Source organism: Passer montanus, unplaced genomic scaffold (assembly GCF_014805655.1).
Source record: "Passer montanus isolate IOZ18808 unplaced genomic scaffold, ASM1480565v1 scaffold225, whole genome shotgun sequence".
NCBI lineage: Eukaryota > Metazoa > Chordata > Aves > Passeriformes > Passeridae > Passer > Passer montanus.
Genome location: NW_024366871.1, coordinates 118,706 through 145,868, shown reverse-complemented (window position 1 = coordinate 145,868; position 27,163 = coordinate 118,706). Strand labels below are relative to the sequence as shown.

Sequence of the window (27,163 nt, the reverse complement as noted above, 5' to 3'; positions counted from 1 at the left end):
CAGGGCACAGGAGGTTTGGGGCTCTCATGTCCAGCCTCTCCCCCACCAACACCCCCGAGCTGCTCTCCCTGTGCTCATACCCAGCCTGCATGGATGCGAGGGCTGGTCCCGACCCAAGCGCAGCACCAGCCCCTGGTCCCGTTAAACCCCACGAGATCCTTGCTGCCGGAGCTCATCCCCGGCTCCGCGAATCCCGGAAAAAAAAAAAACAACAAAAAAAACCACGCAAAAAAACCCGCACAAAACGAACGAACTCCGGGGGCCGCGCGGTGACGTCACCCGTACCCGGCCGAGCCGAGCCGAGCCGGGCCGGGCGGGGCCCGCGGGGTTATGAGGGCGGGCGCCGCCGCCTCCCCGTGAGGAGCCGCGGGCGCGGGGAGCGCGCGAGGCCGCCCCGCCACAGGAAGCCATTTTGTGGGCCCCCTCCTCCTCCTCGCTCTCGTCCTCTTCCTCCTCCTCCTCGTCCTCCGCCGTCGCCGCCGCCCTCGGGAGCGGCCGGGCCCGGTGAAGGAGGCGGCGAGGAGGGGCGGCGGCGGCCGCCGCGCCCTCCCCCATGGCGAAGAAAACCTACGACCTGCTCTTCAAGCTGCTGCTGATCGGGGACTCGGGGGTCGGCAAGACCTGCGTCCTCTTCCGCTTCTCCGACGATGCCTTCAACACCACCTTCATCTCCACCATTGGTCAGTGCTTTACCGCCCCCGGGGTGGGGGGGATGCGGACCCCTCGGTTCCCACCGCCGTACCCCGCATCTCCGCCCCGGTGTTCACCCCGGCCGCGTTGTTGTGTCACCCCCGAGGGATCTCCTGTATTATCTGCGTCTCCCCAGGGACCCCCACCCCTGGGGACAGCCTGTGTCACCCATCAGGAATCCTGTGACCCCACCATCCCCAGGGACCCCCAGCCCCATGCTTTTGTCACCCCTGGGGACCCCCTGTGTCACTCATCAGGAATCCCCAGGGACCCCCAGCCCCATGCTTGTGTCACCCCTGGGGACAGCCTGTGTCCCCCCCGAGCCCCACTCCTGCATCCCCCCTCAGGACCACCCTGTGTCCCTCCAGGACCTTCCTGTGCCACCCCCCAGCCCCGTTCCCGTGTCCCCGCGCTGTCCCCTGGCCCTGGACGCGGAGACGCCGCCTCTCCCCCGCTGCAGGGCAGGGTGGCTTTGGTTCCTCCCTCCTCTCTGGGTGACCCTGGGCGACCCTCGCTGTCTCCCCCGCGCTGGCAGCTCGTCCCCCACGCCCCGTGCCAGCCTCCGGAGCCCACCTGGCCCCTTCCATCAGCGCTAATCCCCGCGGCTGCGGGCGGGATCCCGTGCCCGGGTTGGTTGCACCGCTATGGATGTGGCTCAGAAGCGATCGCGCTCCTGGGTGGGGTCTGTTTTCTCAACCCGACCAAGCTCTCCTTCCCCCCTCGGCAAAGCTGGCTCCGGCCCTTCCTCGCAGAGCAAGGTAGAGCTGCTGTGACATGATGAAAGAGGGATGTGTCTTTGCCTTTTCCGGGCACTCTGTGCCACGGGACAGGCCTGGTACCCAATATCCTTCATCCCAGGGCTTCCTGAACGTCTTGTTTTGCAGATGAAGAGTTCAGGTCAGCAGCTTCTCACCTTCTTGGTGACTGGCTCTGGAAATTAAGGGTAATTCCTGTCTTGCAGCACTCATTGGTGTAACACATGCAGATACCCACATCTGGATAAAAAAGAAAATTATTTTGAGGGGTTTGAACTGGATCTGACTTTTGTGTTTGCTGTAAATCCCTTAAATCACTGGTCATGCAGCTGAGGGAACATGGAGTGTCAGTGTAGATCTTAGTGCTGGGTGTAAGTTCACCCCTGTGCACTTCCTCATCTGTGTTGAAACATCACCCAAAAATTGCACCTCAGACTTTAACATGCAAAAACACTCTCTTAAGCAAGGCTTGGGAAATTAAAAGTGAAAAAAAAAAACCTTTGTGACAACTAAGTGTCAAGAAAATTATTTCCTAAAACCTCTCAAGGGCCTCAAGCTGACATTTTGCTGAATTTTTGGGGCACTGTGTGACAGTTAATGCTGTCCCTTCCCATGGCTTGCCCTGGCTGTGGGAGGCCAGATGGGTTTGCTGCTGTGGCCAGGGTGTATTTTGGCACTGCTTGGCAGATCCTTGCTGGGATCACATGACATTCCTTGCCTTTGGAGTTCATTGGGAAGGTTTATTTCAATTCTCCAAGTTAAAAATAGTCAACGTCATAGTTAAAAAGTCAGCGGGCACACAGTGGCTCCTGCTCCAACAACTCGTGCTTTTAATTATTAGTCATTTATTTATTAGTTGCTGGTCTAACTGTGCAATTTTGGGACCTTCAAGAGAAGTATCACCAAGTTGAGTAGGAAGCATGCACGTGCAGATTTTGGAAGTGTTTCCCACCAGTGGGACCAGTGGCTGTTTGTTCCTGGAGTGCCTGAACTGGAAGGCAGAGGTGTTTTATTTGTAAATTCTGAACTGAATGTCTGGTGATGGTAGCTGGTTTGTGTCTTCACAGTGGGATTTGGCAGGTGTTGGGGTACAAACTGATTTTCTGTGTGGTGTTTAACTGCCCAAAGATGCCTTGAATGTGTTGTTTCCATAGTCCTTCTGTGAGTTTAATGTGAAAACCTGGAGGGAAGTGTCTTGTGCAGACAATATCAGTTGAAAGGGAGACTCTCCATGAGCACCTTGGGAAATCCAGCCCATCCCTGAAGGAAGAATCCAAACACCTGAGTTATCCAGGTCCACTCAGTTCTCTGCATTATTCCCAAGCAGTGCAGCAATCTGGCTGAAAATGGCATTTCACATTCCTCCTGGTGACAGCAGCTCTCACACTTGCCCAGGTTGGCCCTGCAGCAGCAGTGGCATTCCAAGAGCCTGGAAAGGGGCTTTCCATGGGGGTCCCTGCTGTGGGAAGGGGCTGCAGCCCTTCAGCCCTGCTTGGTTTTGCAGCTGGAAGAGCAGAGTTTCAGGGAAAGCCTCCCATGGAGTCTTTGACCTGCAGCAACAAGGAAATGTGGTTTCCAAAGCCCTGTGTACACAGTGGGTGACGGGAGGTGACTGGATCCTTGGCTGAGGCTCTCCTGTGTTTGAATAACCCCAGCAGCTCTGATCCCTGCCCTGGCTTTGCTCAGAGCTCTGCCAGCAGCCTGGGACACACGTAAAATGTGCTGGGGTGTTTGGTGGGGGCTGTAGGCAGGGACTGGTGCGTGGAATCCTGGAATGGGTTGGGTGGGAAGGGACATCAGAGCCCACCCAGTGCCACCCCTGCCATGGCAGGGACACTGCCACTGTCCCAGGCTGCTCCAGCCCCAGTGTCCAGCCTGGCCTTGGGCACTGCCAGGGATGCAGGGGCAGCCACAGCTGCTCTGGGAGTTCCATCCCAGCCTCTCCCCACCCTGCCAGGGAGCAATTCCTCATTCCCAAAATCCCATCCAGCCCTGCCCTGTGCCAGTGGGATCCATTCCCTGTGTCCTGTACCTCCATCCCTTGTCCCAAGTCCCTCTGAGCTCTTCTGTAGGTTCACTGCAAGCACTGGAAGGCTCAGTCTTTAGTTTGTAAGGAAAATAAGTATCTCCAGGAATATTGAAACTGGCCTCTGTCTAAGGAGGATGCATGAGGAAAAGATTTTAATTCTCTAAAACCAAAGGCCTGTTTGCATGTGTAATTTCTGCTTCATGTCAGTAACTTCTATCACTTCACATTTCATCCTTGCACGTTGGCTGATCCTGCTCCATCATGGCTGCTGGGAGATAACTTACTGTCCCTGTAATTTGACATACTCTCACTTTGACTTTGAGTCACTTCAATCTAATATTTCCTGCTAAAGCAGCAGTTAAGCTTCTGGATGTGCTGAGGTGCCAGCCTGAGTGATTTCATTGCCCCTTCTCAGGCACTATAAATATTCCAGATGGCATTTCTGCAAGAAATCCCAGAGTCATGGTAACCTCCCTGGGGAGGGCAGAGCCTGGGCCTCCAGCCCTGCCCTGCTGTTTGCAGGTACAAAATAAATAAATCTTGGAAGGCTTAGCCCATCGCAAACCATTTTAAATTTTAACTCTTCTTCAACGATTTTCCAAATAATTTTTATGGTATTTGGTTTTGAGAGCTGTGGTGCCTTCTCAGTTGTGCTTTAAGGTGCTCGTGGCTGGGTCAGTGGGTGGGTGCAGCTGCCCCTCTGCTTCTCCTCATTTTAGTCCTCTCCTTGCTGCCACTCCTGCTCCCAGCAGATTGTCTTTATTTTAAATGTTAAAAATGCTAGAATAAGTAACTTCCAGGAAGCATATCCCTGAGATCTTATTTTTTTAATATCTCTTTATTTGGTGTGTCAGGTTGTGGATGGTTTGAAGTGAGCTGTGCATAAAGGATCCACACGAGCTGTGGCCGCTTTGTGCAGCTCCTGGAGTCCAGCCTTTGGCACCTGGGAACAGGTAGGGAGGGAGGTTCTTCTGGCCAGGATGGCTGCTGGAGATTTAAATGCCAGAACTGAGCCTGAGCATGTAATCACTGTTGTCTGACTAAGTCCAATGCAAATGGAGATGAGTCACAAAAAATGCTTTCCCATGAAATGTCTAGTAACAGCTCAGGAGAACAAAGGGTGTGTGAGCATTGGGAGATTTCCCCCCCAGTGCTCCTGATGGAAGGTAAAACTTCCCTGGATCTTTATCCCTCCTGGAGGTGCAACTGCATTTTGTGTTCCTGAGCTTTACTCACCTGGCTGCAAGTCTACAAATCCAGAGATAAAAACCAGTGATTTTTGAGGTTTGTTTTATTTTGAACACAGCCAAAGCTGTGTTAGGAGTGTGAAAAACTGTTATTTTAAATGTAAAAGTATAGGAAAACTTGGATGAAATTATGTTTTAATTATTTCTTTTGCCTTTATTAGAAGTAGGTTGGAGTTGGAACCACTTGCTTTGAAATTGCTTCATATTGGCAAATTGAAGCACTGATGTTTTCAAAAATTAGTCCTCAAGAGTCCTCAAGTAATAAACCTGAGTTTGTTTGTGCTTTCTGGGAGGATTTGTTCACTCAGGATTGTGATATATTAATGTCAGAAGGAAGGAGGGATCCCCAGGTAGAGAATGGGGAAAAACTTGCCAGATTTGGGGAAACAAATGGTGGTTTGAGTGGTGAAGATGCTGTTGCTGTGCAGGGGTTGCAATGAAGTTTGAAAAACAAGTAGTTTCAGGATTCAGGTAAGGAAGGGGTTACTGCACTAGAGGGAAGTGGTGGCTTGCCTGTTCCCAGAAGTTGTGGCTGTCCCATCCCTGGCAGTGTTCAGGCCAGGCTGGACAGGACTTGGAGCAATGTGAAAGATCTCTGCCCATGTCAGGGGGTGAAATGGGATGAGCTTCAAGGTCCCCTCCAAGCCAAACCATTCCATAATTCCATCATTATATCCCTGTTTTGTGTCCTGCCTACAGGAGCAGCAGCAGCTCTGAGTTGTGTTCATGTTGTGCCCAGGCTGTGAGCTCAGTCTGCTTCTGACTCCTGGCATGGAACAGGTGAATTAGACAAGGAAAAATCCCAATAAACCCTGGCCCAGCAAAGCCTCCTGATCCCAACTCCTGCTCAGTCATTTCCGTGACCTGAACCCAGCAGGCAGCAGGAGAGGCCAAAGTCATTTCCACTTGGAGGTGGCTGTGCTGCACAACTGGCTGCCAGGGGAATTTTGGAGGGGAAAAGATGGCTGGATTCAGAATGAAAGTAGAAAATGGAAGTGGATCTGTAGGTGGGCATTGGATGCAGTGCTCTGGATGCATGCTGGAGCTTGGGAATCCCCTGGGCTCTGGGCTGCTGGAGGCTGGACAAGCACTGTTTGGCCTGGAGGGGGGTTGTCCTCTCCTCTGTCTGCTGGGACACCCAGGGGAAAGGTTACAGAGCGAGCTGGGCTCGTGTGATACTGCACAAAAAGGCTGGTTTGGTTTTGGTTTTCTTTAGTAGGGTTTTTTGGGGCTTTTGTGTGTGAGTGTTTGGGGATTTTTTTCTCATCTAGGGCAGTGAATAATGAGCAGCAGTTTTGCACACGCCTCACAGAGCTGATGAGAAGCTGGGGATGGCTGTGGTGAAGAGCTGAGGAACTGAGCTGGATGGAAACTTCTTTGTGTAACGTGGCTGTTTTTGCAGCTGAGCTGGAGCAGTTCCCTGATGGGGCTCCTTGTGTTACCCTCCAAATCTGTGCTGGTGGACAGATAGGGCAGCAGGGGACATGGAAACAGCAGAGGAGGTGGTGCTTGTACTCAGAATTCCAGGATCATTGAGGCTGGAAAAGCCCTCCTACCCTATCAAATCCCAGCTGTGCCCAGTCCTCACCTTGTCCCCAGCCCAGAGCTCTGAGTGCCACATCCAGGGGACACCTCCAGGAATGGCCACTTCAAACCTCCCTGGGCAGCCCCTGCCAAGGCCTGAGCACCCTTTCCATGGGCAAATTCCTCCTGGTGCCCACCCTGAGCCTGCCCTGGCCCAGCCTGAGGCCATTTCCCCTTGTCCTGTCCCTGTTCCCTGGCAGCAGAGCCCGACCCCCCCTGGCTGTCCCCTCCTGGCAGGGAGTTGTGCAGAGCCACAAGGTCCCCCCTGAGCCTCCTTTTCTCCAGGCTGAGCCCCTTGCCAGCTCCCTCAGCCTCTGCTGGGGCTCCATTCCCTTCCCAGCTCCCTCAGCCTCTGCTGGGGCTCCATTCCCTTCCCAGCTCCCTCAGCCCCTCCTGGGGCTCCATTCCCTTCCCAGCTCCCTCAGCCTCTCCTGGGGCTCCATTCCCTTCCCAGCTCCGTTCCCTGCCCTGGACACGCTCCAGCCCCTCCAGGTCTCTCCTGGCAGGAGGGGCCCAGAGCTGCCCCCAGCACTGGAGGTGCCCCAGCAGTGCCAGCACAGGGGACGGGCACTGCCCTGGGCCTGAGAAGTTCCCCATGAAAATTCACTTTCTGGTTGCAGTTCCACATTAACAGACCTGCTGGCAGCAGTTCCCGTGCCTGGCTTTCCCTCCTCCCTGCCCCAGTATGAAGCAAACCCCAAACTGGGCTCTCTCTGTGTCGGTGCCTCGGGCAAAGCCGGTCAGGGAAGGACGCGAACGCTGCGGAGCTGCTTCCTTGGGCTCAGTCCTGTGCTGGCAGCCCTGCTGCTGCTCTGTCCTTGCTCTGACACGCTGGTGATGTGCAGCTGAAACTCAGCTCCCCAAATGTGCTGAGCACAATCAGGAGCCCTGCAGGCAAAGGGCAAGGAGAGTGCCCAGGTTGGCTGCTCCAGTTCACCAGCGCTGTTTCCAGGAGGGGACTGAGCTGTCACTTCAGCAGTGGCAGAGATGAAGAGTTAGGAAATCACTGATATTTTCTGGGGTAATGTGTGTACAGATTTGGAGCACAGGCTTCTTGTGTCAGGCTGTACAATCTGTGGGCTGCTTGTGAATTTTCGGAGGCCAAACAAAATGTCTGTTGGTGTTGCTAGAAACTTGTTCATGAATGCCTAAGCAGGAACACAGCCTTTGTTTTAAGTAGCCAATGATGAGTTTTTAGTGCCTTGTCGAGTGATAAACACAACTGGGAGGTGCACAGAAGTGATTTCCTCTTGACTCCTTGGTTTATGTCTTTTGAAAGAAAATCTGTTATGCTCTTGCAGAAGATTTTCTTCCCCATGAGGGTGGGCTGGCCCTGGCACAGGTTGTCCAGAGAAGCTGTGGCTGCCCCTGCATCCCTGGAGCTGTTCAAGGACCCTGGGAGAGTGGAAGGAGTTCCTGCACATAGCAGGAAATGGGATGAGCTTTAAGGTCCCTTCCCACCCAAACCATCCTGTGATTCAACAATTGTCTTTATCCTGAGAAAACACTTGATCTTTTCCGCTCTTCAAGTCAATACTGATATTTAATTACAGAATCGATTGAGAGCCTATTGATGAAAACCTCATCAGGGGATAGGATGAATCAACCCTAACTTGAAGGGTTTTAGGCAGATGTTGCTGCCTGTAGTCCAGCACTGCTGCCTGTGAGGGGTTTTGCCTTGGCAAGCCCTGCTCCCTGTCCCTGCAGCCCTGGAGCAGGGCGTGGGCTCTCCCCACCCTGGGTACCCACAGCTCCCTGCTCCTCCCTGGAGCGCAGAAAACCAGCGTGTCCCTGCTTGTTGGTGAGCTGGAGAGCCTGGAGAAGGATGGTGGCTGGGAGAGGGCTGCTCTGCCAGCAAAATTCATCCCACCTGGGCTTGAGAAATGCCCAGACAGGACACGGGAGCAGAGCAGGTTGCACGGATTCTCCAGCAGTGGCAGCCTGTTGTGCCATCAAAAACTCATGGAGCAAAAAGTAGAGAAGGATTTCAGCCTTGCTTTGTGTAACTCTTGCAAGGGGGTAAGGTGCTTGAGAAATGCTTTGTGAAAAACCAGCTTGTCAAATTCCTGGTGCTGAGGGAATTCCCTGTCTGGCCCTGGAGAACAGGGAAGAGACCAGAGCTGCTCTTGCAAGTTGTCTTCAACGTCTGGTGTTTCGGTGCAGCTCAGCTGTGTGGGTTTTCTTCTCTGCGTGGGTTTGACTACAAGTCTTGTGTGGGTTTAACTAAAGTCTCTGCATGTTTTGGTTCTGCTCTGTAGCTAAAACAACTCCAGGCTTTCTCTCCCACTGGGATTGTGACTGTTCTCTGTAACCTGGAGGAGCACTCGTTTGTGTCTTGCATTTCCAAAATCTGACTTAGTGCTCCCAGAGAGACACCTGCTTTCTTGAGAGCCAGTGGGTATGGAATTTTTACAGTTAGATCCATACCTGTACAGCTTTTTCCTCAAGGATTCTTCTCAAACTGGTGTGCTTTCGTGTTTTGATCCACTGAAGCTGTTGTTGGATTAGGAGGAGTGCTGGAAATGGTCTCTTCCCAAATCCATGGCACTGGTCTGGCATGCTGCTGCTGTGTGTACTGAGAGTTCCTTTGGTGCTGGAGGGGCTTGGGGCAGCTGTCCTGGCCTGAGATCTGAGCTTCAGAACCCTACAAAGCTGTGGTTCCAAAGGTGGGTGGTGCTCTGGTGAGTTCAGGTGTCATCTCAGTGTGCCCAGGTGGTGGCTGACCTGGCCTGGGTTCAGGGTGTGTTACCAGCCACTGGATTTGTGGAAGGTTCTAGAAGGCTGGGCTTTGTCATGGCTCATCTGCAGCTCACAATGGTTCCTGACAACGTTCCCTGAACAGGCTGTACCTGGTCCCAAATAAGTTATTCTGCCCCTGAGATGTCTTAAGTGGGTCTCACCATTGTAATCTTCTACACTAAAGGAGATTTTACATTTCCCTTCTGGTGCTCAGTTACTGACTTTGAACACCTGGATTTAGGAACTCACCTATTGGTGTCTGACATATTTATGTGCCAGGTGTCATCTCCTGCCCTTCCAAGCAGGCCATGGTACCTGTTCTTCCTCACCACCAAATCCCCCTGGCAGGTGAGTTCCCTGAGGGCAGGAGATGACACCTGGCATCCAGTGAGGGCACTGCTTTGCACTTCCATTTCTGCAGGTCTGTAATAAATGCCTGAACTTGGGTCACTGGAGTGCTGGTAGCAATACCTAGAAATTTCCAGTTCCTCAGGTAGCAGCATTGATTTCACACCTTGCAAGGCTCGCTGCAGGCTGTGTCTCACCCATGCTCTCCTCTCCCTTCTCCAAGTGGGATTGCTGTGGCAGAAGGAGCTCCTTAGAAGCTGAGCTGTCACCTCCATGCCTGTGCACGTGGCAGGACGTGTGTGTGCCTCTGTCACTTCAGAGGGGACTCGGATGTGGAGCCTCAGCACAGCTGTCTGATTGCTGCTTAAAGGAGGCCCTCCAACACTCCTGATTCCTTGAGTGTGCTCAGAAGGGCTTTCATCTCCAGGGAACTTTTTGATCTTCCCAGTAAACAACAAAGTTATTTAGTTAGATAGCTACACAAATCTCTGGCAGAAGCAAAGGTAAATCCTGTCTAGTTCTTTGGGATTTGTGCTTCCTGTGGGTCTGTCCAGGTCAGCACGGACCAGGAATGTCAGTTCTCTGGAAATCTGCTGTGTCTCATTCCTGTTTCAGTGGGCAGAAATGCTGTGTGTTCCTTCAGAGGGGCTCAGAAACCTGCAACAGCATTAGGCTGGCAGTGGTGGCCAGCTGAGGTGGCCATGTGCCCCAGGGATGTGTCCCCAGCCCCAGGGATGTGTCCCCAGCCTCAAGGATGTGTCCCAGTGTGCTTGGGACCTTGACCCAGCCAGAGAACAGGAGATGGAGCTGCCTGGGTTTGGGTCATGGATTGACAGAATGGATTGGGTTGGAATGAACATTTAATTCTTTATTCCACCCCCTGCCATGGGCAGGGACACCTTCCACTGTCCCAGATTGTTCCAAGCTCCAGTCCAGCCATGAGCTGTGTCAGAGAACAACACCAGGGTTTAGAGGAAAAGAGCTGAGCTTGCAGCAGAGCTCTGCCAGCAGCTGGAGCAGCAGCCCCACAAGCCCCAGGGTGCCAAACCACAATGCTGACAGTCCTTGTGTCACCTCTGTGAGCAGCTGGGTGACAACACCTGCACTTCCTCAGAGCAGGGCTTCTCACACCACCTCTGTCTGCTCATTCTGCCTCTCGCCCACCTGCAGGTTAGAAGCTCTTTCAAAGTTGGTGGTCTGAGGATCATAAGGAGACCTCATCCAGCAGGAGTCTCCCTGACTGCAGGGCTTTTGATGGGATCCAGAGAGCTGTGACACTCTGGGAAATGGGATCCCCTCCTCAGGTCCTGTCCTGGCACCCAGGAGCAGCAGCAAGGCTGAGGCAGCCTGTGGAGCACAGACTGTGGTTGTCACCTCCCAGCAGGGCTGTGGTAGTTGGGTCTGGGGTCTCTCATTGCCCCAAGGACAGCACCTCTCTGCACTTCTGTTCCAGTCACACAGCACCTGCAGCACAACTTTCCCCCAACACCAGGATCAAGTTTTCCCAGTTATCATCAATGGAAACCTCTATTTGTGCTCAGCCCATAGAACCCAGGGCCTGAAGGGGCTCCAGGAGAGCTGCAAAGGGACTGGGAACAAGGCCTGGAAGGACAGGACACAGGGAATGGCTGCCTGGGTTGGGATGGATCTTGGGAATGAGGAATTGTTCCCTGTGAGGGTGGGCAGGGCTGGCACAGGGTGCCCAGAGCAGCTGGGGCTGCCCCTGGATCCCTGGCAGTGCCCAAGGCCAGGCTGGACACTGGGACACCCTGGGGCAGTGGCAGTGTCCCTGCCATGGCAGGGGTGGTACTGGATGAGCTTTGATGTCCCTTCTAACCCAAACCATTCCAGGATTCTGTGAACCTTCTTGCAGAATACAGCAAACTAAAAAATCCAAACAAGTCTCACAGCCTCCAGTGCTGCCTCAGGAGATGCAAGTGTTGGGGACAGCAAGAAATGCTGATTGTAGGTGTGTCGTGTGACATTCTTCCAGTTGTTTCCACATTTTCAAAGGCACATTATTCCTGTTTCTCAGGCTTTTTCTGTGAGTTCAATTAGACTGTTGCAGTATCAATAACAGCTGAAAAGGATGATAAAACTTCTTGATAAATGTGATGCTTCAGGGCAATATCATCACAATGGGCCTTTATTTCAAGGTTTTTCCCTGCTGATGAACTGGAAAGCTCTGCCATTCATCTTCTTGCTTGCTGGAAAACTTAGAGCTTGGGTGGAAACAGCTGATGTTTCAATATTTGACCTCCTCCAAGAGCTGGGAGCTGGAGGATCTCTCATGGTCACACTGTCCATGACCCTGATGTGTAGGAATTGCCTTAGAGACTCTTAGAACTTGGTGTAAACCTGCTGCCATGCTTTTTATTGCTGCTGAGGGGTTAATAAATGAAATAAATGAGGGGTTAATAGCTGAAAGGCTTTTCTGATGTGTGAGTTGCTGTGCAGTAGCTGGGAGCACCCCCAGCGATGTGGCAGCTGTTCATGAGCACCTGTTGGGAGTGTTGGAACATCCTGCAGGAGCCTGGGGAGGGAACAGGTGTGTCCCTAACCAGCCATGCCCTGCTGGAAATGTCACCCAGCAAGGGCTGGCTCCCAGCCCTTTGTGAGCAGGAATGATGTGAGGTCACATGTGGGGTGGCAGTGCTGGTGCCTCGCTGATGGCAGCGCGTGCTTGGTGCCAGCAGTGACAGAGCTCTCTGCTCTGGGCAGCTTGGCTTGGGACACTGGCAAATAATGGGACTGTTTTGTGTTTGTAAGAACACAAACAGGTTTTCCAGCAGTCCTTTTGGAGCGACCTGGTCCAGAGGAAAGTGTCCCTGCCCATGGAACAAGTTGAGCTGGAGGGTCCTTCCCAACCCAAACTGTTCTGGGATTCAGTGATTCCATGGCAGTGAACTGAGTGGCTGAATCCTTTAGTGACCTCCCCAGCACAGCACCTCCTCTTTGGTAAAGCTGGTGCTTTTCTGAATGAATTCACTTCCCTTCATTTATGTATTATCTGTCTTGTCCATCTGCTGAGTATAAATTAGCCAGGATAAGTGTTAACTTGAATTTTATTTTTATGTAATTTGAGGGCAAAATTACCATTGCAGCAAGTAGTGACAAATTCTGTGTTTCATAAATAGCAGTCTATGTGAAAGCAGATTCATGTACTGTAGTTATTTTCTAGCTAACAAATATAGCTTAAGTAGGGTGAGACATGCATGAAAACTGATTTAATTGGCTGTAATTGAACTTGAACATATTTAATTCATGTCCTTGGTGGTTTAGAGTAGAATTCCAATTGCAGACTGGGCTGTCTGGAGTGCAGACTTTCCCCTGCTGTGATTTTGGGTGTGGGACCTGATGGGCTCCTGACAATGGGATTCATGAGGAGATGCAGCTGCTTCATGTGATGCCCTTCCTAAAAATAGGGGCTGGTAAAGGCCTGGACCAGAGTTAATTGAGTATATTGGAAAATGAAAGATGTAATGGCAGGGAATTAAATCAGCCCTCAAACCTGGAATTAACTGACACTGAGCAGACGTTCCTGCTGCATGGGAACAGCTCTGAAGGAAGTTCTGTTTCTTGCTGGAGCTTCATTTCCTTTTTTTCCCCCTTAGTACCTTATGAATAAAAACCTTATTGTCTCTCTTGTCTGTTGGTATGCATAAAACATCACTAAAATAGTTCCTTTGTTCATTTTCTTTTGTTTTGTTTGTGGGAGCCTTGTGTAAGGTTTAGCTGCTGGAATAACAAAACGATCAAATTTCTTTTTTCTGGAAGAAATAACTGCTTGTGTTGAAGCTGTGGTCTTGGGGACCTTAGTGACAGTGTAGGTGGTGTCAGCAGGAACCTGGAGCCTTCCTTCTGCACAGAGATTGTTTTTACACAAAGATTTGAGCTGTGCTTTCATGTGACTTCTGAGACAACTTCCCTGGGGGGAGTGTGGGTAAGTCAGACCTCCCTGGACAAAAGTTGCACTGATTTTTTGTGAGCTGAGGGCAGCCTGGGAGGGAGAGGATGAGGAGGTTCCATATTCTGGCTTCAGAAATGGCCTCTGTGAGCAGTCACTGCCCCTCAGTGCTTGTGCACACAGATATTTCCAAGGGGGGTGCCAGAGGATGGTGCCAGTGACAGGACAAGGAGCAGTGGCCACAAACTGGAACACAAGGAGCTCCTCCTCATGGGGAAGAACTTCTGTCCATGGAGAGCCCTGGAACAGCTGCTGGGGAGGATGTGGAGTCTCCCTCTCTGGAGATGTTCCACACCCACCTGCTCCAGGTGATCCTGCAGGATCTCCAGAGGTCCCTTCCAGCCCCAGCAGTTCTGGAATTCTCTCTGGAGCTCTGTTGTTTGGGATCCCATGTTCAGCTGCAGGGATGCCAGGTGCACTCAGTGCTCCCAGAAGCTGTGCCTTGAGCACATCTGCTGAGGGCACAGTGAAGTCAGATGTTGGATTCTGAGCTCTTGGAAGTGGTGTGGAGCCTTCCTTCTGCACAGAGATTGTTTTTACACAAAGATTTGAGCTGTGCTTTCATGTGACTTCTGAGACAACTTCCCTGGGGGGAGTGTGGGTAAGTCAGACCTCCCTGGACAAAAGTTGCACTGATTTTTTGTGAGCTGAGGGCAGCCTGGGAGGGAGAGGATGAGGAGGTTCCATATTCTGGCTTCAGAAATGGCCTCTGTGAGCAGTCACTGCCCCTCAGTGCTTGTGCACACAGATATTTCCAAGGGGGGTGCCAGAGGATGGTGCCAGTGACAGGACAAGGAGCAGTGGCCACAAACTGGAACACAAGGAGCTCCTCCTCATGGGGAAGAACTTCTGTCCATGGAGAGCCCTGGAACAGCTGCTGGGGAGGATGTGAAGTCTCCCTCTCTGGAGATGTTCCACACCCACCTGCTCCAGGTGATCCTGCAGGATCTCCAGAGGTCCCTTCCAGCCCCAGCAGTTCTGGAATTCTCTCTGAAGCTCTGTTGTTGTCTGGGATCCCATGTTCAGCTGCAGGGATGCCAGGTGCACTCAGTGCTCCCAGAAGCTGTGCCTTGAGCACATCTGCTGAGGGCACAGTGAAGTCAGATGTTGGATTCTGAGCTCTTGGAAGTGGTGTCCCTTTGTGTGCAGGTCACAGTGCTTGGGAAATGCTCCATGTTAGGGGAAATGCTCCATGTTATGGGAAATGCTCCATGTTATGGGAAATATTCCTTCTTATGGGAAATGCTCCATGTTATGGGAAATGCTCCATGTTAGGGGAAATGCTCCATGTTATGGGAAATATTCCTTCTTATGGAAAATGCTCCATGTTATGGGAAATATTCCTTCTTATGGAAAATGCTCCATGTTATGGGAAATGCTCCATTTATGGAAAATGCTCCATGTAATGGAAAAAGCTCCATGTTATGGAAAATGCTCCATCTTATGGGAAATACTCCATTTTATAGGAAATGCCCCATTTTATGGAAAATGCTCCATGTTATGGGAAATGCTCCATGTTATGGAAGATGCGCCATTTTATGGGAAATGCTCCATTTTATGGGAAATGCTCCATGTTATGGAAGATGCTCCATTTTAAGGGAAATGCTCCATTTTAAGGGAAATGCTCCATTTTAAGCATTTTAAGGGAAATGCTCCATTTTAAGGGAAATGCTCCATTTTAAGCATTTTAAGGGAAATGCTCCATTTTAAGGGAAATGCTCCATTTTAAGCATTTTATGGGAAATGCTCCATTTTATGGGAAATACTCCATTTTATGGAAAATACTCCATTTTAAGGGAAATGCTTCATTTTGTGGGACATGCTCCATTTTGTGGTAAAAGCTCCATTTTGTGGGAAAAGCTCCATTTTGTGGGACATGCTCCTCGCCCCGGTTATCTCCCGAACTTTGCCCACGCGCTGATACCGAGGGTGCTGGCTCAGGAATCAAACCACCAGATCAAACTGTGCCACGAAGCCTTGGCCCACTGGCTCTGCTCCTGCCCAGGGCACTGCCCTGCCTGTGCTGTGGGCATGGCTGTGGGCACTGCTCAGCATTCCCTGGAGCATTGCTGGCACAGCCAGAGCTTGCCCAGGTGTCTTTGCCAGAGTGGGAGAACCACATTGTCCCTTAGTGCCACCCCAGCTGAAATCACCAAGGCTGTGTTTGTTAATCCCCCAAAATAGCATTGGAAGGGGCTGCCCACAGAGGTTTGGAGTCTGGTGGTATCCAAGGAAGGCCTGGATGTGGCACTCAGTGCCCCGGGCTGGTGACAAGGTGCCATTGGGCACAGTTGGACTCGCTGATCCTGGAGTGCTTTTCCAGCCCAGGTGATTCTGTGGTAACAGTTTCTCAGGTGTGGCTGTGTGCTGCTGTCCCTTCCTGTGAAGCTGGAGGAGGATGTGGTGCCTCAAGGTACAAACAGGTTGGTTTGAGCTCTTGGGGGTTTAACTTCAGTCCCTTGAGTCCCCTTTCTCCCCAGCCCCCAGGCAGCCACCTCTAGCTAATGGCTGTAAGCTCACACACCTTAATTCCTCTTTTGGAGGAGCTGTCACCTTCACTTTACAGAAAAGTTGAAATTTATCTGCAAAGATCAGTACAAAATCCATGACTGGCAGTTTGTGCCCAGGTCAGTATTTAAATACCTGCAGCAGATGGAGTGAGGGACCTGGAGCTTGAGGTTGGTGTGGAGCTCTTGGGAAGGCCCTTTGTGTCTTCTAAATGAGGAAGAGACATTTGGAAATCCCTCCCAGGCAGGTCCCTGTCTGCTGTGTGGTACCCGGGCCTTCCCCACCTCCTGATTATTTGGATTTTAACCCCAGGTGTGGGTTGAACAGCACTTCTCATTGTAATCCATCTGTCAGACATGAACAGTGCTGCTTGAGGAGCAGCAGCTCCAGGGAATCCCTGATATAGATACTCTGCTTCCTCACAGCCCTGTGGCTTCCCAGACCTAAATGTGTGGATAGAATCTGTATTTTTAAGAAGAAAAAAGTTATGTTCAGCTGATGAAAGGATTTACATCTGCAAGTATCCAATGTGTAATAGCAAGGTAATGGACTTCTCCTGTTGCAGGGAATAAGGTGGAACAAAGGAGATGCCAAGGATTGTTCCTGGAAGTGATTAATATTTTAATTTAGGTGATGAGCAGTGGAGAGGGAAGGTCCCCAGTGCCATGGAGGTGCTGTGTGGGGAACACACAGCTCCCACCACCTCTGTCTCCTTGGTCACTTCATATTTTTAATATTTTTTAACATTTCTGCCAAGTGCTTGTAAAGAATTCTTGGAAGCAGTACTGCCTTTTGCAGACACCTCAGTGTTAATTTGTGGTTTTTAATACAAATCTCAAAACCAATCAGGGAGAAGGTTTCAGGGACTTGCAGTGAGACAGTTTTGGTGCTCTACATTTGCTGTGCATCCCTGCAAGGGCCAGTGGCAGAGATCTCACCTGCCCACAGCTCCTTTGCTGCTCTGATAGCAACAGGAGCACTTCAGAAATGAATTTCCCATTAGGAAAGGTCTCCTTCACTCCTGGAGCTGTGAATCCTGCAGTTGGGAATGCAGTTCATTGATTAATTGGTGGGTGCTGTAAGGGCAATGTGAGATGGGTTTGGGAAGATCCCCAAATTCTTCCAGCAGTGATGTGGATGAATTCCCAGCAAGTGGCCATTCCCAGACACCAGATCAGGCTGGATAACAACAGTATCCTATTGTCTGGGGGGGGATTAAGCCTGGGATTTGGGGGGGATAGAAGCCAGAGTCCTGGATTTGTCACCAAAATGAATATTCAGCGAGTCCCTGACGGGCTGGTCAGGGCTAGTTTGCATAAATCAGATCTCCCTGTCCCCTGCTAGGGATGTGTGACAGCGACTGAGGCACACAGATGCATCCAGGAGGGGAATGTAGGTCAGCCCAGGAGCTGCTGTCTCACAGGACTGTCATCTGCTTCGTTAAGAATAGATTAATTGGGAGGAGACGATCTGGCTCCGGTGCTGCTGGTGCTGCTGCCCCTGTCCCGTGTCCTGCCTTACATCACCAGCTTTGGAATTCCTCTGGATTGCTGTGGGATTGGGCAAACTCAGCCTGGAAGGGCAGTTTTTAAAAGTCCTGAGAAATGGGGGTTCACGACAGAGCAAGGGGGTCACTAAGAGGGGCTGGTAGAGCTTGAGCAGCCTCTTGGAGAGGAAATACACTTGGGTTTAAGAATCTCTAATTTAGCAAATTTTGTGTTAAAAGCTGGAGTGCTTCGTTTGGATTTTGGGAATCTACTGCATTCCTAAAAATAGATGCTGAAATTAAATAAAGTTTTTTTAAGATACACATGCCCATGCTAGCAAATGTCACTGGATAAGAGTATTTAACTTACCTTTACAGACAGTAATTCCTGTTCTTTATAGCTGCTCTGCAAAATACCAATTTTCAGGAAACTGCAAGTCCTGTGGATCCTCAGCAGTGGGATACAGCTTTTCCCAGGGGAGTTTTTCTGCTGCTGCTGTGGATATTACCCAGAAAAGCAGTTTTGAGTAGCTGTTGGTGTGGATCATCCATGGTGTGGATGGATGGAGGCTGCTGATGAAGCCTTGGGATAAAGCAGGGAATGTTTGTCCAGGTGATAGTTCAGGGGGAAAAGCAAAGGTGCAAGGGCTGGTTGGGTGAGTGGGTGGAGAGAGAGCCTTTGGGTGATGGACTGAGGGTGGGAGGGTTGGCACCAGGGACTGGATGTATGGGAAAAACTTAACAGTGATCATGTCATCAGTTGTGGCTGGTGGGATTAAAGCAATTAAATCACTTGACTCTGTTCCTGTGGTCCTGCCAAGCCAAACTTGATCCAAACCTTCCAGACAGGACCTGCACCTTCAGGGAGGAGTTTCTCCTACCCTCTTGTGCAGCTTTCTTACACCAAGGAATGGTTTGCCTTGGTGATCTTTTCCAGTTCCATGACTCTGTTCCGTAGATGAGCTCAGTGCACATTTCCCAAGGTTTCAGCTGAGGTGTGTGTTACTTTGCTCATGTGAGGTATGTGCTGACTTTGTTCAGATGCAGCTTCAGGTGCTCTGTCAGGGCTGAGCTGTCACGACTTGAAACCTTGCAGAGCAGGACGAGTGAGTTCCTGCTGCAGCTCTGCTTTGCACACTCTGCACTGGCAAAAACTTCCTGCACAGAAGGTGAAACACCTGAATTCACTGAAAATTCACTGAATTTCTGCTCTGCTAACAACTTGAAACCTTGCAGAGCAGGACGAGTGAGTTCCTGCTGCAGCTCTGCTTTGCACACTCTGCCCTGGCAAAAACTTCCTGCACAGAAGGTGAACTCACTGAAAATTCACTGAATTTCTGCTTTGCTAACGCATTGATCCATGGTTTACTCATACCTTGAATTCTTTGTTACGCTCCTGGTCGTGGGATGTCAGAAATGATGGAACTGCAGGGATATTGGGAAGGAATTCCAATATTCCCCTTAGGAAGGTCCTAACACAATTCACTGAATTTCTGCTTTGCTAACACATTAATCCATGGTTTACTCATACTTTGAGCTCCTGGTCGTGGCATGTCAGAAATGATGGAACTGCAGGTGTGGAAGAGGAGAGCAAAGACAGCCAGGAGGCCATTCCAGTGTCACTGTGATGACTGACACTCTCTGGGTTGTTCCCAGGGCTGCTCCTGCCTCTCCCCACAGCTGTGGAAGCCCAGGGTCTGTCTCTGGGAGTCCTCCCTGCCTCTGCTCATTTCCTGGGGCCCCTTTGCTCCCTGTGCTGAGCTCTCTGCTCCCCCTCCAGGCATGGGCTGTGTGTCTGAACAAGTCAGGCAGGAACTCCCCATCCTCCTCGGTGTCCTGAGTCACTGCAGCTTGGGAGGCTGTGGGGGAACTCCCCTGTCAGTTTGTACCTTTGGAGAGCTTTTATCCTGGCTCTGAGTCGTGTGGGAGTAGCCTGTGCTCAGGAGGGCTGGGAGTGTGCAGTGTGGCCCTGCAGACCTGAGCCGTGCTGCCCATCTGTGGTGGGGCCCTGCATTATTTATAACCTGCCTTGCAGCTCTTTGTGTGGCCTTGTCTCAGGCCAGCAGAGCACTTGGCTTCTCTGATCCAGGTGTCCTGGGCTTGGAGATTCCTCTTGGGTCTCTGCTCTCCGTGGCTGGCTGGGTTAGCAGGCAGATAGTGCCAGGACACAGGGAATGGATCCCATGGGCAAAGGACTCAGGCCAGCAGAGCACTTGGCTTCTCTGATCCAGGTGTCCTGGGCTTGGAGATTCCTCTTGGGTCTCTGCTCTCCGTGGCTGGCTGGGTTAGCAGGCAGATAGTGCCAGGACACAGGGTGTGGATCCCGTGGGCAAAGGACAGGGTTATTAGGAAGGAATTCCAGTATTCCCCTCAGGAAGGTCCTAACACAAGTTTCCCCTGGATCCCTGGCAGTGTCCAAGGCCAGCTTGGACAGAGCTTTTGATGCCTGAAAATACAACACAAACTTTTCCACCTGGGACAGTGGAGAGTGTCCCTGCCCATGGCACACAGTGGGACAAGATAAGCTTTGCTGTCCCTTACACCCAAACCATTCTGAGATTTGGTGAATGCTATTTATTTCTGTTTCCTTGAAGAATTCCTGGCCACATGTAAGTGTAGGAAGGATGCAGGAGTGGCTGCTCCCCCAGGGATGTGCGTGCTGGGATTCTGTGCACACACACAGCAGCAGGTGAGCTGCGTGTGCAGGGGCTCTCCATGGAGGAGGAGGAGCAGCTGCTGGGGTTACCGAGTTACTCTGCTGTTTACTCAGGGGATTAAGTGTGTTTGAGCTCCCAGAACAGGGTGTGTGCAGGGCTGTGGAGCTGGGGCATCCTCCTGCAAAGGCACGAGCAGAATTCATGTTACCTTCTGGGTTTAAACCAGGAGCACCCTGTGTCAGACCCAGAGCATCTTGTTTTGGTTCCATCCCTGGTTTTTTGTTGCTGATCCAGCTGCCCTTCCCATGTACCTGACCATCATGCTACACGTGATCAGGCCTGAGCACAAGGAAGAGTTCAAATGCAGTGCAGTCCCTCACTCCTGATGAATAAATGTTTTGTTAGGAAGGGTAGCCATGGCCTGAAGTGTCAGTTCCTTAATCTGGAAGTTCCTGGTACTGTTTAAAAGAAGTCAGATGGTCCCAAGCTTCCAGGTTTCCTCATCACCATCTCTCTGATGATTTCATTGTCAGGGAGTGAGTTTTGGGACTGCCTCGTGACCCCAATGATGTTTTATTGAAGCTTTCTCCTGAGAAAGAAGAGCTCCCAAAGCTCTGATGGTCAGAGGTGCTCCTGTTAGAGAAGTTTTGGGATTGGGGGAGGACAGTGGGGGTTCCATCACCCTTTGGAGCCCCATTCTGGCAGTTCCTCCCCTCTGCAGCTGGGTGCTGTGCTGGCTGCCAGAGGTGGCAAAGGCTGATTGCAGGAGGAATTGCCATGAGTGCCAAGGCTTGTCCCAGCCAGCCTGAAGCTTCCCACTCCCTCTCACGTCAGCTGATAAAACTCAGGCTTTCCCTCAAGCCTTTGCCATAGAATGAGGCTGGGAATAGTTTCAGATTCTCTTTTTCTGAATGCCCTTCTCAGAGAGCTGTGATTCTTACAAGTGGCAGTGGCTGATGGAGGTCTGTTCCTTTCTTATCTCCCATGGGTGAGGCAAAGGAGACACCCCAAGGAGCTGGGAGGGGCTGCAGGAATTGCAGCTGAGCAGTGTAATCCCAGAATGGATCAGGGATTGGTTTGGGTTGGAATGGACCATAAAGCTCAGCTCCCTGCCATGCAGGGACACCTCCCACTATCCCAGGCTGCTTCAAGGCCTGTCCAGCCTGGCCTGGAACACCTCCCTACACCTGCCCAACTCAAGCAAGGCTTTAGTAGCCACAGGAAAGTGTAAACCTTGTCGTTGCTGCCTCACTTTTTGGGAGCTCACTTTCCCTGAGTGAAGGAAGTGCCTGGGCAGGCAGAAGGAAACTGCTGCTGTTGCACTGAGTTAACAACTCTCACAAAGTGTGAAGGAATGAGACCCCAGGACTCACAGCAATCCCAGGAGCACAGGCTGTGCCATACCTGGAGTCAGTGTGGAGCTGGAATCCCCCAGGTGTGCCTAGAGCTTACACAGGGCCCAGGAACCAGCCCCAAAATGCCTTCATTTAAATAACAAAAATGCAATAAAGAGAACTGACAACAGCAGCAATAACTGAGCCTGCGAGCTTTTAAAATTGCCAAATTAACTTGGGGGTGGAAAGCTTTGTCCGGTCTTTCTAAATTCAGCAATTTCTTGGTGAGGTCCCTGAGTCTGGAGAGAAATGGATTAACCTTAGTGCAGAGTCCCTGGGTTTGGAAAAGACCCCCAAGACCATGGAGTCCAGGCTGTGCCCAATGCCCACCTTGTCCCCAGCCCAGAGCACTCAGTGCCACATCCAGGAATTCCCTGGACACCTGCAGGGATGGGCACTCCAGCCCCTTCCAAGGCTGACCACTCTTTCCAGGAAGAATTTCCTCCTGATGTCCTCCAAGCCCTCCCAGTACCAAACTTTCCAAGTAAGTGCAGAAGTCTGAACTCTTTGAAGACAATGCAGCTCTTGCAAAGAGCCTTTAATGCTTCAGAGTGTCATTTACTCAGAGCAGCAGCCGCTAACCTTGGTTATCAGTTAAGATAATTATTAATTATTTCGTAAGAAAGCTTCAGCAGGAAATCCACTTTCTCTTTCCAAGGAAAGCCCAGCACAAGCGCATCAGGCAAGAGCTGAGAGTTCTGCTTTTAATTAAGCTCTTAATGATCTCAGTTACTACTTAAGTGTTTCAAAACATTTCTCCTGTGAGGGATTCAGAGCTGCAGTGTGGATGAACACCATCCCAAACATAAATCTTTAGTGCCAGCACTGCTTTCCAGAGGTTTTCTGGGAGCTTTTCTGCTTCCTTCACCCTTCAGCACAGAGCAAGGTCTCAGTTTTTCCTGGTGTGGTCCCCTGAATTGGGTGCTGAGACTTTGTTGGGACAATGATTTCACTCGGTGTGAGAGGTTTTGGAAGCACAAGCTCAGACAGGAGAATTTATTTTGGAGGGGTAATAGCAAACCCCAGGCCTGAGACACTGGCACTGCTGCATTCCAGCTCTGTGGATACCCGTGGAGGAATACATGGATTACACAAAAATACAGCTGGCAGGAAAAGCCTTGACTCCTCACCTTATTAAAACACAAAACCCAAACAAAAGCTGACCTCTGTTTTGGTGCTACAGTGACTTCATTTATAGCTGACAAATCTACAGACCAGATAATCCAACAGTGATGTCCATCCCCGTCCCTGGCAGTGCCCAAGGCCAGGTTGGATGGGGCTTGGAGCACTCTGGGACAGTGAAAGGTGTCCCTGCCATGGCAGGGCTGGCACTGAATGGGCTCTAAAGTTCCAACCCAAACCATTCCATGATTTTAGAGTCAGCTGAGGCTCTTGGAGAAGGTGCTGTGGCTCTTCCTTGGGGTGACCCAGCACTGGGAGGAGCACGGCTGGGCAGGGCCATGCAGACACCTCCTGCTGCTCCTCAGGAGATGGGTGTGTGCCCTGTGCCACGGGAACTCAGGTACTGAGAGCTCTTCTTTGAGTCACACTTAAAATCCTGCCTGTTGTCAGAGCCTGTGGCACAAAGCTGGGCAGCTGGAACCCACGAGATTTGAATTAGTCAGTGAGGCTGGAAAAGGGCTCTCAGACCATCCCCAGCACTGCCCCATGTCCCCAAGTGCCACATCCACATGGCTTTGAAACCCTCCAGGGATGGGGAGTCCACCCCTGCCTGCCTGGGCAGCTGTGCCAGGCATGGACAGCCCTTTCCAGGTCTGGGGATGAATTTTGCACGTTTGCTTTTCTTCCCGGGCTGAGCACACCAGGGGTGGTGCTGCTGCAGCGTGTGCACAGCAATTATTAATGAATTACACACAAAATGCAGCTGGTTCTGCACTGCTCTTGGCCTGTGCTGGGTGGGGTGTGATGAGATGAGTGGTGTAGGGTGTACCTGTGGGGTGGGATGGGATGGGATGGGATGGGGTGTGCCTGCAAGGTGGGATAGGATGTGGCTGTCACACCAGGGGTGGTGCTGCTGCAGCGTGTGCACAGCAATTATTAATGAATTACACACAAAATGCAGCTGGTTCTGCACTGCTCTTGGCCTGTGCTGGGTGGGGTGTGATGAGATGAGTGGTGTAGGCTGTACCTGTGGGGTGCGATGGGATGTCCCTGCAGGGTGGGATGTCCCTGTGGGATGGAATGGGATGTCTCTGCAGGGTGGGATTGGATGTCCCTGTGGTGTAGGATGTCCCTGCAGGGTGGGATGTCCCTGTAGGGTGGGATGCCTGCAGGGATGGGATGGCCCTGTGGGATGGGGGTGGGATGTCCCTGTGGGATGGGATGGGATGGGATGTCCCTGCAGGGTGGGATGGCCCTGCAGGATGGGATAGGATGTGCCTACAGGGTGGGACGTCCCTGTGAGATGGAATGGGATGTCTCTGCAGGGTGGGATGTCCCTGCAGGGTGGGATTGGATGTCCCTGCAGGGTGGGATGTCCCTGTGGGATGGAATGGGATTCCCTGCAGGGTAGGATGTCCCTGCAGGGTGGGATGTCCCTGCAGGGTGGGATGTCCCTGCAGGATGGGATGTCCCTGCAGGGTGGGATGTCCCTGTGGGATGGAATGGCATGTCTCTGCAGGGTGGGATGTCCCTATAGGATAGAATGGGATGTCCCTGCAGGGTGGGATGTCCCTGCAGGATGGGATGTCCCTGCAGGGTGGGATGGCCCTGCAGGGTGGGATGGCCCTGCGGGATGGGATGGGATGTCCCTGCAGGATGGGATGTCCCTGCAGGGTGGGATGTCCCTGTGGGATGGAATGGCATGTCTCTGCAGGGTGGGATGTCCCTATAGGATAGAATGGGATGTCCCTGCAGGGTGGGATGTCCCTGCAGGGTGGGATGTCCCTGCAGGATGGGATGGCCCTGCAGGGTGGGATGTCCCTGCAGGGTGGGATGGCCCTGCAGGGTGGGATGGCCCTGCGGGATGGGGTGGGATGTCCCTGCAGGATGGGATGGCCCTGCAGGGTGGGATGTCCCTGCAGGGTGGGATGGCCCTGCAGGGTGGGATGGCCCTGCAGGATGGGATGGCCCTGCGGGATGCCTGTCAAGCTCCAGCTCCCAGCCGTGCCCTCCTCCTGCCCTACATTCCGCTTCCTCCCGCCCAGCGTCCTCCCCGTGCTCAATGGGGGCTTTGTTTGGAAGGAATGCAAACAAGATTCGGGCTGTGTGAAAAGGGCCAGCTCATCGTTTGTACCTCTGCACTGGACTGGAAAATAACGTTTTCTCCCTCCCTCTGCAGCCGCTGCCCGTGGGTCTGTCACTTGTCCAGAACAGTCACTTTGTGATTTAGTGGCGCAGGGGGGATCTTGGCAGGGGCTTGGGAAGGTGTAAAGTGATATGGAAATGATTATGGACTTAAAGCTGTTCTGCTGATGCAGCTCCTGGCTCTTCATTAACATCTTATATCTGAGAGCTGGAAGCACAAATCCCTTGAGCCAGTAGTTGTGTATCCCCCAGGACAGTCAAGGTTTGAGCCTGCACAGCTCCAGGTGGGGTTGTGGGCAGCATTCCCTGTGGCTGTAGGATGGAGGGGCCTGACTTCAGTGCCCAGGGTGAGCTGGCAGCCCCTGGAGCTGCTCCTGGGCCATGGTTGCCATGGCTGGCAGGGCAGATTCTGTTTGTGTGAGGGCAGTGTTGGCATCGACTGCTGGTGCTCCCTAAAGCCTTGGTGCCCCAGGCCAGGAACCAGAAACTCTGTCAGTGCTGCTGTCCTTTCTAAAGCTGAGTTCAGGTTTGTCACACCTGGGCCCATGGAATCATTGAGTCCCAAACTGGTTTGGGCTGGAAAGGAACCTCAGAGCCCCCCCAGTGCCACCCCTGCCATGGCAGGGACACTGCCACTGTCCCAAGGTGTCCCAGTGTCCAGCCTGGCCTGGGGCACTGCCAGGGATCCAGGGGCAGCCACAGCTGCTCTGGGCACCCTGTGCCAGCCCTGCCCACCCTCACAGGGAACAATTCCTCATTGCCAATCTCCCACCCAGCCCTGCCCTCTGGCACTGGGAGCCATTCCCTGTGTCCTGTCCCTCCAGCCTTGTCCCCAGTCCCTCTGCAGCTCTCCTGGAGCCCCTCCAGGCCCTGCCAGGGGCTCTGAGCTCTGCCTGGATCCTTCTCCTCTCCAGGTGAGCCCCCCCAGCTCTGCCAGCCTGGCTCCAGCCCTGCAGCAGCTGTGGGGCCTCCTCTGGGCTCTGTGCAGCAGCTCCAGGTCCTTGTGCTGCTGGAATGCCCAGGGCTGGGGCAGCTCTGCAGGTGGGCTCTCACCTGGGCACAGGGACAGAATCCCCCTGCCCTGCTGCCCACTCTGGGGTTTCAGGGAGGTTTGGGGCTCTCATGTCCAGCTCTCACCCACCAACACCCCCAGCAACAGGTGGAGCTCTGGGAATGGGAAGGAGGTGCAGAAGGGAGCTGGGACCCGTGAGGATGTGCCTGTTGTGAGCTGTGCTGAAGGGCAGCAAACATTTCCATGTCTTAATTGGAACATCTGGAGTTTATAAGGTTTTCTTTCCTAAGCCTGGCCATTTTCTTCCAGGTCTTCCTGTGAATTCCAGCTCATCCTGCTGAAGGTGATAAATATCTTACCCACACTTAATGAGGGAGTAATTTCATGCTCATCTTTAATTCATGAGCTCTTTCATTATCCCCCTGTGATGACGAGATGTCTGTTCTTCAGCCAGTCAGGTTTTCTACCCTTGCCCTCTTCAGCTCTTTCCTGAAGTGAATTTTCCTGGAAACCTCCCCATATCTGTTTTCTAGGAAGCCTTTTTTGTTTCTGCTGGTTATTGTCAGCAGCCTGGCTGGACAGGCACTACAGCCACGCAGGAGTCTCCTTTTGCCAGTGTGTTGGAACTCCTGTGGAAGTGTTTCCTGGGAAATACATTGCTATTTATAACAACCTTTCTGCTCTGAAGGCTGAACTGGTATTATATTGGAATGGGAGCTGAGAATAACATGGGATTAGAGATTTATTTTATCCCCAAAATACTGGAGTTGGCTAAATCCCTCACAGTGCAGAGAAGAGTTAATTTCCTTGGCTGGGTTAATAATTTACTTTATCTTAACACATAAAAAGTGGCTCTCAAACACTCTGCTGCATCTGGGCACAGCCCAGAGGTAACTGTCACCACATAAAATATTTCATTTACATGGTTGATGTTCATTTGTTTGGTTGTGTTGCTGGGGACACGACATGGCAGCAAACAACTCCCTGAAATGCTGAAAAAACCGCAGGGCTGGGTGGATGTGGGGCAGTTTTGTATCTTGGCCATCAGTCATTGAGCAGGTTTGTATTTCCAGTCACGTTTGTGTGATAGTTCCTCCATTGATTCATCAGTGTAACCTGATGTCAGGGATGCAGCAGTGCTGAGACTGACTGGAGAACAAAGGAGCACTGACCTGACATGGGTGGGAGGTCCCAGGCTGCCCATCCTGGGATTCATGCACAGCCTTGGCCTTTAAATCCCAGAATCCCAGAATTGTTCAGGTCAAAAAACCCTCCAGGATCATCAAGTCCCAGCTGTGCCCAATGCCCCCCTTGTCCCCAGCCCAGTGCCACATCCAGGCCTTCCTGGGACACCTCCAGGGATGTCCTTCCATGCCCAGCCCAGAACTGGGAGGTTTTGGGCTGGGTGGTGTCCAGCTCTCAGCCCAAGAAGTTCTGGGTGTTGGCTAAAAGGAGTTCAAGAGCTGCCATGCAAACTTCT

The 27,163-nt window shown here is 52.0% G+C and overlaps 1 protein-coding gene and 1 long non-coding RNA gene across 2 annotated transcripts in view; both read left to right on the top strand.

Annotated features, from left to right (window-relative positions):
- Nucleotides 1–285: 285 nt before the first annotated feature.
- The window catches only part of RAB10 (RAB10, member RAS oncogene family), a 48,610-nt gene continuing 21,732 nt past the window's right edge, over nucleotides 286–27,163 (top strand). The window contains exon 1 of the mRNA XM_039710214.1: nucleotides 286–680. Coding sequence (XP_039566148.1) covers nucleotides 554–680 — 127 coding nt within the window. The 5' untranslated portion in view covers nucleotides 286–553. The remainder of the gene's footprint in view (nucleotides 681–27,163) is intronic.
- Nucleotides 1,317–1,942, top strand: LOC120502639. Its single transcript, XR_005627559.1, has 2 exons — nucleotides 1,317–1,448; nucleotides 1,575–1,942. It is a non-coding gene; the product is annotated as an uncharacterized LOC120502639 (long non-coding RNA).